General features: G+C 51.2%; 1 protein-coding gene across 1 annotated transcript in view; it reads right to left on the bottom strand.

Moving 5' to 3' along the window:
- The window catches only part of SLC38A10 (solute carrier family 38 member 10), a 41,698-nt gene extending 29,743 nt beyond the window's left edge, over positions 1 to 11,955 (bottom strand). Inside the window, 9 exon segments of the mRNA XM_009897977.2 lie at positions 1,228 to 1,371; positions 2,563 to 2,656; positions 4,518 to 4,563; positions 8,442 to 8,559; positions 9,805 to 9,983; positions 9,986 to 10,067; positions 10,070 to 10,224; positions 10,323 to 10,385; positions 11,946 to 11,955. Coding sequence (XP_009896279.2) covers positions 1,228 to 1,371; positions 2,563 to 2,656; positions 4,518 to 4,563; positions 8,442 to 8,559; positions 9,805 to 9,983; positions 9,986 to 10,067; positions 10,070 to 10,224; positions 10,323 to 10,385; positions 11,946 to 11,955 — 891 coding nt within the window.
- Positions 11,956 to 12,181: the final 226 nt, after the last annotated feature.

Genomic DNA, 12,181 nt, shown 5'->3' with positions numbered 1-12,181 from the left:
TGCTCCAGAGCCACTCAACACCACCAGTTCACCATAGACAAGAATAAGCTTCAGGAAGACCAGGAGGGAGTGAGGCACCCCGAGGAGGCCAGGGAGCCCTTTTGCCATTGACAGTGAAACTGGCAGGCATTGGGTTGCAGAGGAAACAGAAGGTAAATATGTCTGAATGCCTGTTTATAATATCGCCTGAATGAGGGTTTTCTAATCCCCAGAGATTATGTTTTAGCTCCGCCAACTCTCATGAAATGTTGTGGTTTTCTTAAAGGCACAGCTCCTGGAACAGGGCAGTTCTGTAAAGCACTCATGAGCAGCTTCCAGCCTCCTTCAGAGGCATGACCCAGCACAACCTACTAAAAAAAGTTAAGTGGAAAGAATTTCCACACCTCCTTCCTTCTTCCTCTCATCTCAGCTCTTTCAGTCCTGAAATTTGGGAGAGACAGGGCTGGGGCTCTACCAACAAACCACATGAGCATCTGTGAGGTGAAACTTGCAGTCATTAAAAGGCAAGTGCAAGTCTCCACCTCTCAGGAAATGGTGCTACACAACGGGGCTTAGCCAAGCCAAACAGCTTTAGGTAATGCTCAGCTTAGCCTCCTGAATATAAATGGTCCAGAATCCATTCACCTCAGGGAAGAAAAACTTTTCTAGAAATATCTGAGAACACCATGTCCTAGGCTGCAGACATTACGAAGCTTTCAATGCTGAAGAAATACAAGCGCTGGTGTCTAACAAACAAAACTACTCGCAGCCTGAAAGGCATTAACCAGCAGATGCAGAATAGCAGGCAAAGTACACACTGGAGTTCTGAACCAGAGCTGCTTCCCCTGCAGATTAGAGGCATTGAGGTTTGCAAGGCAAAACACCAACACATGCTGAAAGCCCTTCTGCTTCCAGGCACTATTCACCACATCTTCCATCCTTTGATTCCAAGTTCATAGCTCTAAATTATAAGACATCATCAAGGAGAATAAACCACCACCTGATTAGTGGTTTATTACTGTTTGTGCCACCTCAGTCCCCAGCTCTGTAACAGCTTCACAGACCCCTGGCCAGTTCCTACAGCCTGCACCTACCCACCTGAGCATGGACACCCAGATCACTCATTATGCCCAGCACTAATTACCAGGAAGAGCATTTTAACCTTGAGGCTTGCACCTGGAAACTGCCCCAGTAAGAACATTTACATTAAAGCCATAGGAAAATGGCATTCCCAGCATGGATACTCACCACGAACATGAACACTGTGTAGAAGATGAGAGCCATGGCACTGAAGGACTGTATGGAGGCCATCATGTTCCTCTGGAGGCTTAGTGGAAGCACAATGCACAGGGAGACAGCAAAGAGCAGGACAATCCGGAAACTGCCTGACACCTGGAAAAGGGATCCGAGTACAGAACTGCAGCGTGGAAGACACTCAGAAGATCCCAGCAAGCCAGCAACCCCCCCATATGCTTACTTCTTCCAGAGTGAGACCAATGCATAGCCAGGATCAATCTCAAGTCTGCATTTCTGCTTCTGTTGGTATTTAAAAGATCTGATTCTGAAAACTTGACATTTCTTTGGCTGGGTCTGTGATTAGCTTCTACAGTCACTGGGTGCCACTGTTGCTCTACACACTGTGTGACAGGTCCAGCCTGAAGTGGAATTATTTTGGGGGGTGGTGGGGAGGTGTAAGGTGGGGGAATGTATTTAAATTCTAATCCAACACAAGCTATTTTGGTAGTTTCATGCAATTACATAAAAACTAAACTTACTTGGGAGACAAGAGATTGAAGTCTTGAAAATTCCAATCCAGAAAACTAATCAAACCTTCACACTGGTATTTATTATAGCAGAACACTCTGAAATGCTTGGAAATATTTAATACCTAATTTGGCTGCAGCCACAACACATCTTTTTAACTTCACAGTCCCTTAATCAGAGCTTAGCAGCATCAGGCAGAGCAGATAACAGCCCCGCCAAAAATCCTACCACATGTCCATCCTGCTTCCCCACACAGCCCTTGTGCTGGCTCTCCAGAACAACAGCCAGAGCCTCCTGTCCACCAGGAGCACATCTCAACACCACACATCCCAAAGCCACGCTGAGCTCCTCACACAGCTTATTTTATCTTCAAGAGGAGGCAGGTTCACTGTAACTTCAGCCACCAAAACAGCAAGGGGCAGAACAAAACTCTCTTGAACCAGAAGGCTGCAAGGGGCTGAGAGCTCCAGACAGAGGAACCGTCTGTCACTACCCGTTGGGGCAGGAATTAAGACAGGAAGCATCAGGAATCTGCTCCAGAATTAATAGAGACCAAGTTAAAAAGAATTCCTTTGTTGGAAGTGCCTTATTGAAGGTTTTACACAGCTGATTGTTCACCATATGTCTGAGCTTCTAGGACTTCAGAGAGCCAAATGCTCTGTGTGCAAGGCGTGCCGTTAAAGCTCACCATGGGATGACCCCATGATGCCTCGTGGGCTGCTGAGCATGCTGCTAAGGCAGGATGCTCTTTGCTGTGCCTTAGGCACACTTGGAGCTATTGTCTGCATTGTAGATGTGATCCAGTGAGGATTCATTTACCTGAAATCCGAGCAGCCGAGCAAAGAAGTTGGACCCCAAATCACCAATAACCACATAGAAAGCAATGCAAGTTCCCAGCATCAGCCCAATCATGCTGCAAAAACAACAGAATGCACGCAGGTTAGGAGGCTGGAGCAGGAACCCTGGAACACAGCTCCTGCTCCTGGGCAGGGGTGGGTCAGCAGCTACATTCCCAGTGGATCTGTGCACTGCAGAGCCCTGGAGAGAGGATGAGGCTTCCCTAACTCTGAGGCTGCCTTAGAGATGGTGACAGAGCCCTCACTGATGACATGGGAGCAGTGAGAACACTGAGCAGTGACACCACCACTGTCTGCCCAGCGTGAAGCAAGACACATGCTACAGACACTGCAGCTGCTGGTGAGGGATTAAGACAAAGGCTCACCACCGACAGTCTCAAGGGCTATACACTCTGCATGCAGCAGCTGAAGGTTGGTTAGGATCCTGCTGCACCCCTCTTTATCAAGGAGCACCCAGAAGAGCTAACCAGAAACATCCAAAAGGTACATTTAAAGTGACTCAAAACCTTGTGCAGTCAAGAGTCAAGAGTCAGAGGTAGAGCAGCCTCAGCCTGCCTGGCTTCAGGCGTGCCAGGCCTGCACACCCACCTGCTAACACAACCTTCTGGCAAGTCGTGGTGGAGACAAGCCCCAAATTTTGCTGAAAATACACCTGGCAAGTAAATTTTTTGTCTACAGGGATATGGGGAGCTGTGAGCTCACTCTTACAGCCACAGGAGCAGGCTGTGCTCCACCGCTGGTGCTGGAGGCGAGGACCAGGCTTCCATCCTCAAATTTGCAAAGGGCAGGCCACCAGCTCTGCATTCAACCCCAGCCAAATAAAAACCAGAGAATCTCCATCCACACCTAACAGCTTGGCTGGAGGGGGAGCTCTGGTAACAGCCCATGCATGGGTTTAACAGCTCTTGGAAGCCACAGGAAAAAACTAACCCTGGAGATGGCCACAACTCCTTTATTTCTTGCAAAAAAATCATTTAAAATTATCAGCAAGAGGTTCTCTCAGCCTCATGCCCCTCAGCAAGGGCCTACCATGAAAGTCTCAATACCAAATCATCCCTCAAACTTCTTTCCACAAAAAATGGACCACACTTTAATGAAAAGATTGTCCTGTGAACTGCTTCTCCTCCCATTCGTGACTGCATGGACCACTTTCCCTCCCAGCTGCAACTACACAACATCCCCGTGGCAATTACAGCAATTGCTTGCACGGACAAGTAACATCTGAGAAATATTCTGTGTATTTTTAGTGCTGTGCAGCAGTTTGCAGCTGGGAAGAGGGAAACTGGCCTGGGCTCAAGACTGCCTCCACCAAAGAATCTCTTCTGGACAAAGCTGCAGTGATGTCCCCTCGCCCACCACGACTGCTTGAACAAGACCTGCGGAGGAGCTTCCTCCTTCATCTGAGGAAGCACAGTCTGAAATGGAGACAGGATTTCCCCTATGAGGCATCTCCCAGTGCCTGGTGTCTCACAGAGGAAGGAGCAGGCAGGACCAGAGCAGCTAAAGGGTGGATCTGAGGTGATGAGAGCTCTCCCTCCCACCGACTCACAGCAATCTTGGCAGGGATTTCACCTCTGGAAAAGGGCCACAAGCGATATGCCCGTGATTTCACAGCACACGCAGCAGAGCAGGAGAGGAGTTCAGTGCCTGACTTCTGTGCTCCTGCTGTCTGGAAAACACTCCTGTCTCAGGAACAAGGAGTGAGGGGGGGGGTGGAATATGCTGAAGGCAGCACCTGTGAGCTACACTCGGGGAATCTCACTTGGGCTCTTGTTCCAGTTCTGGGCGGCAAGGAAGACTTCTGGGAGCAGAGAAGGTGGGAGGGTAAGGAACAAGAGCATGCAGCAAGGCCATAGAGCCAGATATTTCATTAAAAGAAAAGCAAACCACTCAAGCTTTAAACAAGCAGCAGATTACCTTGTTTCCACCAACATTTTTCCTGCTTTTCCATAGGCATGAAATGCTGACAGAAGAAGAAAACAAACAAACAAACACACACAACAACCAAAAAAGTTCCAGTTAGTCAAAGAAAGGTCCAGAACATGGCACAGGCAGCAGTTTGAAATTAAATAACAGTGACAAAGGGCAGTGCAGCAGGATCCCACTGGTGCTGTGTTTTGGGGCTGTTTTATCTGCCTGCCCTCCCACTTTTTTTTTTTTCTCCAGACATGCCCTCCGCAAACTGAAAAAAAACAACCCCACATAAAACAGAAACAAAGATGAGGGGAAAGATAGAAAGCAGGTTCTTTTCCTTTGGTTTTTGATTTTGGGTTGTTTTTTTTTTTACCCCTTTCTTTCTATTTATATATATACATATAAAAAAAAAAAAGAAGTGGTGTGAAGTAGCAATCACACATGGCAACCATTAAAAGAAAAGTCAGCGCGGCAGAGAAAAATATGCCTGTGTAAGAGAGAGGCTGTGTGGCAAAAAAAAAAAAGAGAAGTTAACTGCAGTGCAAAATTTCAATCAAACTCACAATTTTTATTTTTATCTTCCCACTAGAACTGAGCCGCCTGACGTTGCTGGATGGGAGAGTTGAGATGGTGCCCAGAATGTTCAATCCCATCCCCAGAATACCCAGTACTCACAGCCCACACCAAAGGGCTGCTGCCAAGAGGTTTGTTTTTCCCCCTTGCTCCCCACCCCCCCCACACAGCCTTGCCCTCCCCCTCCCCCCCCCCCATCCCCATCCCTTCCCATACTCGGGTTGTAGCAGAAAATGATCAGTAGTCCTTAAACCACTGTTTTTTTCCTTGAAAAGAAAATGCCAAGAAAACTCCGCTTGTATTTTTAGATCTTACTGGGCAGAATGGGAATTGAGACCTCCAGTTCCAAGCACAGACCACATAGCCCAATTCCCTGTCTTTAACTGCAGAGGAGCAACATAAAAAAACCCACCCCCCTGGACTCCCTTTGTCTTCTCTCAAGGTACAGCACACTGCCAGAAAACAGAACTTTACTCGCTTCTGGAAGCATCTTCCGCTATGTTAAATATTAACTTACAAACTCTGATTTCTTTGGGCTCTGCTTGAGCTAAAAATTAAGGAAACATTATGTTCTCCCACAGAATGAGAAAAGAAAAAGCATGGCAGGAGAGCCACAGCAGAAAAATAAACCATAGCTGCTATGTGTGGTAGCACCAAGAATAGCCAACGGCTCGGTGACAGAGCGGGTGGACCGGCGAGTGGCCACACAGCTTTGGCCTCCAGCTCTCACCTCATTTGGGAGCTGACCACCACAAGGAGAAAAGCGATCCCTGAGGGTCAGTCTGTTGTCCCCACTAACAAACCACTGGATAAGAGCAAATGACCTTGAGTTGTACCAGGGGAGGTTTAGGTTGGACATGAGGAACAATTTCTTCCCCAAAAGGGCTGTCAAGCCCTGGAAGAGGCTGCCCAGGGCAGTGGTGGAGTCCCCATCCCCAGAGGGATTGAAAAGCTGTGCAGATGTGATGCTGAGGGATGTGGTTTAGTGGTGGCCTGGCAGCGCTGGGTTAACGGTTGGACTAAATGATCTTAAAGGTCTTTTCCAACCAAAATGACACTGCGATTCTATGTAAAGAGTGACAGCCCTTGGGAGGACCAGTCACACAGTCAAAAGGTCAGGGCTATGAGAGAAGAACACATCCCTCCTGGAGAATGGGCCACCGGTGAGCCAAGTCCAGAAGGACAGCTGCTGTGAGCTCCTTTTTCACATCACACAGAGGAAGGTGCCTCCAGATAGTCCCTACAGCTGCTGGAGATGCTAAGGAACCATAGGTCTCCTTGGCTGTTTGGAAGGGATAAGAACAAGTCTTCAAACATTATTCCAGATGTCCCCATCTGAAGACACTGGAAAAATTAGATCCTTTATCTTCCCAAGGAGGAAGGAGACAATGCCTGTAAAATAAACTGTACAGTCGAACACCTTTGGAAGGGGATCTCTTGGTGCCTCACAAGCTGGGCAGGGCTGGATCTGCTCAGTCATTAGAGAAACCACTTTGTGTGGTTCCTAGAACCTGTGCTCTGGCACTTTTCTCTACAGGGAGCAGTGCCAAGGGCTGCAGCATGCTGCCGATGGGATCAGTACCCAGCACAGGTCATCCGCAAAGACCCAGACCGCTTTCAGCAGCTCTGAGGGGAGACATTAACTCATCTCTTGGATAACATCTGCCTGAAGCCGCATCTTGCTTCTCATCCTCACCTGCTCAAGGCCCTTGCCTTCCACTCAGCACAGGAGAACAGAGGTAAAGGGCAAAATATTTTTAACATCCAAGCCCTTCAGGGCTAGAGCACTGCCAGGTGAAGATGTCTGGGCTCAATATCATCCTGTTACCACCCCGCCTCTTTTGCATCTGTAACCATTGCTCCCAGTGTTCCTCCGGAAGGGACTGGCTGACTGAAGTTAATTTGCAAAACTTTCTTACATCTTTCAGCACTGCCAAAGCCTCCCACAGAATCAGCCACCAGGGCTGCCAGGATCTCTCGCAGATGTACCAGGGCACAAGCCCACAGTGACAAAGGCTGTCTGTGTGGAGCTGCTCAACCTCAAGCTATTAGGATGCGTTGTAGGAGTGCTGCTTTTCCTCTCCGGGCTGTCCCTCCCGGTGGCACCTCTCCCAGGGCAGAGGCATTTCTTTCAGCACCAGCATGTGCGTGCCAGGAAGTTCAGAGGCATTACTGGTCCTCTGTGTATTCGAGCCCCTTGGCTTCAGAGAGTGTCAAGGATCCCTCCTTCCCGGGAGACGCTCCAAGGTGGAGAGGACTCTCTGTACTCCGAGGAAGCAGCACACAAAGACGTTTTGTGAGGGGGCAGGGAGAGGCAACCTAGGCAGCTGAGCTGAGAGCCCCAGGGACAAGTCAGACACTACCTGAGGGCTCCCCCCTCCCTCCAGCATCTCTGAGACCAAAGAACTTCTGGATTGTTTTGATTTCTAGCAGATACAACTTGGCAGAAGCCAAGATGTGCAGCCCGGTAGCAGCACCTCAGGCATGCGGAGGATGGAGGAGAACCATCTGTCAACAACACGGTCAGCAAGTGAGCTGAGGGGTTCTTGAGCTCTTTTACCAAGGGCAATGCCAGCCAACGTTCTCCTCCCTCAGAGAAATAAGGAGAAATGAGTAAAAGAAAACTTTTCCAATTGTCCCCATGTCAACTGAGAGGTCTAGATCCTGACCACCTCCTCCTGTCCCCTAAGCGGGTCAGAATCAGCAGAGGTCACAAGGAGAGGCCAACCCAGGCACCGGTGTAGAGACAACAAGCTCTGAGGACGGGGGCTGGCAAGACTCTGTCACAAACCACACATGAATCTTGCAGATGTTTTTATTCTCTTGGCCACTTGAAGCCTTGTGCGCTGTTTCCTCTCTGCCCTGCCACAGAGGCACAGGCAGCTCGGATCCAAGCAGCCCAAGCTTCATGCCAGGCTCTCCGCTGGCAGAACCCAATGTCCTCGGCAGCACACTGGGTGGGGAAGCTCGCGGCTTTCCTGCCCAGACCGATAATTTACACCAGACACCCACTAGGCCAGCTCCCGAAAACTTGGGTTTTGATCAGTCAGTGCGGCATCCCCTCCCCTGCCCTGCAGAGTCAAAACAATTCTGTGCTTATTAACTTCACTGTCAAGAGCAAAATTAAACCCTCACAATCCCCCGAGGACACGGGGGAGAGACTGACAGAGGAAAACAGCACAAATTGAAAACTACACCAAGAAACCATGAGCTGTTCCAACAATACCAGTATGAAAGTTGTAAATTAGGAGGTCAAGAGTAAAATTGCAGTGAAAAGGGGGGAAAAAAAAAAAAACCAAACCAAAAAACCACACCACCAACAAAAACCCAAGCCCTAGAGCTGAAACTTCTCACCAAGGCCAGGGTAGGTCCTGCGCTTGCTGAGATTGGCCGATTTCACCAGGAACATGCAGGATTGATGAGTCATCCAAGAACAGAAAATCAGCAGCAGAGCTCCCAGGATGATGCCACACTGAAACAGGAGAAGAGAGGGGAAAAGACCAGTGTGAGGTGGACAGTCAGTCACCCCACACAGCCCTGATCACCTTTTGGCTCCCTCACACACCTCCAGCTGTGCTTTCACCTCTCAAGTTGCCTCAACTTCAGAGCAGCCTGGAGGAACATGACGCACAAGCTCATTTTTACTCTCTCTGCAGCCCAAGGACAACACAGAGCAGCCGCCCATTTCCCACAACTTTCAGGTGCACCAATTTGAGCACTAAAGAGTGAACTGGAAGCCATTTAAGGAGAACTTCTTCCACAACTCTCCTCAGTCCCCCTCCAGGGCTCTCTGCAGCTCTCACTCCTAACCCCAAGGTGCAAACAATCTCTGTTGCAAATTTATTAGATAAGAACTATTTGATAGTATGAACTCATCACCCATATTGTCCTCACTAGCTCAAACATTTGCAGCAGGAGATATCAAATGCTGGACACTTTTTAAGCAGGCGACTTTAAACAGGCACTAGTGATGCCAGATTTTAATTTTCCCTTTTCCCTGATGCCTTTAATGTCAATGTGGCCATGGGGATGGCAGCAGCTTCTGGAGAGGGGCAAGCAGAAGCACAGCTCGGGCTCAGCAGATGGTTTGCAAACACCTCCAAGACAACCCACATTTATCACGTGAGTAAATTCTTTCCCCTCCCCGGTCTTTTACTCACAACGATGGCAGAAAGGATACCCATGCCTGGGGGGGTTGGAACTAGATGAGTCTTGAGGTCACTTCCAACCCTGACAATTCTATGATTCAATTCTAAATGGTTACCTGGACATCTCACAACAGAGTTTGCTACAAGAGACTTCTCATCTCAGGCTTTAGTGCTTCCTTTGCTGACCAATCACCACAAAACACTTAAACACCTTCCAAATTCGGACCAGGCGCCTCTGATTGCCCTTTCCAGCCATGCAGACCCTGCACCAAGGAGCTCCCAGGGACTGCAAGCCACAGGAGTCCTGCCCATCACTCCCAGCTCCAGCCTTCCACCCGCACGGGGCAAACCACAACACCTCCCCTGACTCAGTTACCGATTCTCACCGGTCCCAGCTCCACGGGGACACCGGCAGGGCCCCATTACCCGCTTGCTCGCCTTGGTGACACCCGCGAGTACCCGGCCCCTCCAGCCTCCACCGGATACAGCTACAAGGGGCCAGCATCGCCGCTCCGGGGAAAGAACCCCATCCCGGGGAGGCCGGTCCAAGGCTTCGGCAGGACGCTCACCTGTCTGAAGCAGAAGGGCACGGTGAGCACGCTCACCCCCACGATGCTGTTCACCACGTTCATGATCAGGCCCCAGTTGGAGCCCGCTGCTGCTGCCGCCGCCGCCGCCATAGCCCGCAGCGAGGAGCAGGACAGGACAGAGGCGCAGGACGGGACCGGGGAGTGGGACCCGCCTCGCAGCCGCCACCGCCGCCCGCACCCTCTCTTAAGTCCTCAGCCGCCCGTACCGGCCATAGCAGGACCGGACCCGCCCCCGCCGCCAGCCCCGGCACCGGCCACAGCGGCACTTCCGGGTTCCGCTGCTCCGCTGGCGCTTCCGGGAGAGCGAGGGGCAGGGCAGCCACCGGAGCGGCGCGGCGCGGCGGCGGCCGCATACGCTCCTGCCGCCTTGGAGGACCGTCCCCGCTGCGCCGGGGAGAGCTGGGGCGGGTATGAAACCGTGCCGGGGGCACCCCAGAGAGACGGGCACACAGCGGGGCAGGCGGGGCGCACACGTGTACCGATGCACAGACACATACGCTTGTGCTCAGGCATATGGCGCGTGAACCTGCCTGTACGCGCATACACACGTGTGCCCGTGCCTGCAGGTACAAACGCATGCATGCATGTAAATGCACGGGAGCAGCAGCTCCATTGCACTGTCTTGCTTAAAGCTTTCCACGCAAATGTCCCAGGCTCTCCATCAGGGTTTGTCTGGCTGCACCAAACCTCTCCAGGCTTTAGCAGCACAGCAATGATGGCACCTGAGCGAGAGCATTCTGGACAATGAGCTGCCCGTGGCGGGCCATAAGCTATTTGATCCCACACCGGGAGCCCATCACCCCGAAGGCCCCCACTCAGGTGTGCAGAGCCCTGGTTGTACATCTGGACATTCATCCAGCTGTGCACAGGCAACGCATACAGCAGGGCTGTTCCCCATCCTTGCTGGAGTGGTTCCTAGCTCCAGCATGGCCATGGATGTGCCTGCCTCCAACAGCATCTTTCTGGTGGGGAGTCCAAACACACCAAGGTTCCTCTTTTCAGGTCTCATGGTGTGAAGATAACCAGCTGCACCCTGAGCTCCGTACTATCGGCCACAGGTGCCAACCTTCACTGGACATCCATATGGCCACAGAAACCATACACCCAGCAGCCAGGGGCTCCCTTCCTGCTGCAGGCATTTCCCCCCATCCCTGCCTGCCTGCTCCCCATCCCTGGAGCAGGAGAAGGGAAAGAAAAAAAGAAAAAGAAAAAGAAAAAAAAGATAAAAAGAAAAAGAGAAAGAAAGGTAGAAGAAAACAACAAAGAAAAAGAAAAAGAGAAAGAAAGGTAGAAGAAAACAACAAAGAAAAAGAAAGTAAAAAGAAATATGTGGAGGGCTCAGGACGGCCAGGCACTGTGGCAGGTTGGAGCAGCACACGCCGGCGGCACGCTGCCATTGGAACCAAACACGCAGCGCTTGTATAATTTGCAGCAATCGCAATGGGTAACCACAGGAATTTGCTCTACAAAAGGTTTGCAAGGAGGTGAACATGCTGCCTAATTCCCTCCAGGTGCCGCAGCAGGCTCAGGGCCTGACAGGAGTCACACCACTTGCGTTTCTCTGCTTCCTGTGCGGAGGCTGTGCCCATGTCTCTGTACAGTCTCCAAGGTGGGATAAGAGGTCCCCTCAGGGCTGCTGCTGCCCTAGTATGGGGAAACCCCAGTTGTGACCTCCAACACCAGGATGTGGTGCCCAGATATGGGATGTGGCACTTGGACACAGGATGCAGTACCTGAATGGGGGACGTGGCACATGGACATGTGAAATGATACCCCCACATGGAATGCAGTACTCTGGCACAGGACATGGTACCTGGACATTTGATGCAGCACCTAGGCACAGGACAGAAAGGCCGCAGGGGAGGGGAACCCCTGTGAACTGTGGGGATTCCACATGCTTCTAGGAATGTGCAGTAAGGCCCCTGTGCATCCCCTGAAAGCTTCCACAGCCCCCACCCAGAGCCATCCCTGACACCCACAGCCCTAAGCATAGAGCAGCACACACACATTTACCCCACACACGTGCAGATACACCTGTGCAGGCACCCACATAGGTGTGCACAAACACACGTGCATGCTACAGGACTGGCAGCACTCCACAACCCTCCCCTGGTACCCACCTATGGCCATGGCTGCCAGTGTGGGGCTGGAACTAAACATCTCCCACCCATGGGTGCCTGAGCACCCACTGAGGAGGGCAGAGCCACCGTTGAGCACCCATGGCAGACACTCTCCATGCTGGGAATGGAGAGCACCTTGCCCCTGTGCCAAGGAGACATCTGTAGCCAGTTAGGGGGAAATCACATTTATCCAATTAGGGATACACAGCCCTGACTCCACACAGGCAGAGGAAAAG

This window comes from Dryobates pubescens, chromosome 20 (assembly GCF_014839835.1).
Source record: "Dryobates pubescens isolate bDryPub1 chromosome 20, bDryPub1.pri, whole genome shotgun sequence".
NCBI lineage: Eukaryota > Metazoa > Chordata > Aves > Piciformes > Picidae > Dryobates > Dryobates pubescens.
This window is presented reverse-complemented; position numbering and strand designations above follow the sequence as displayed.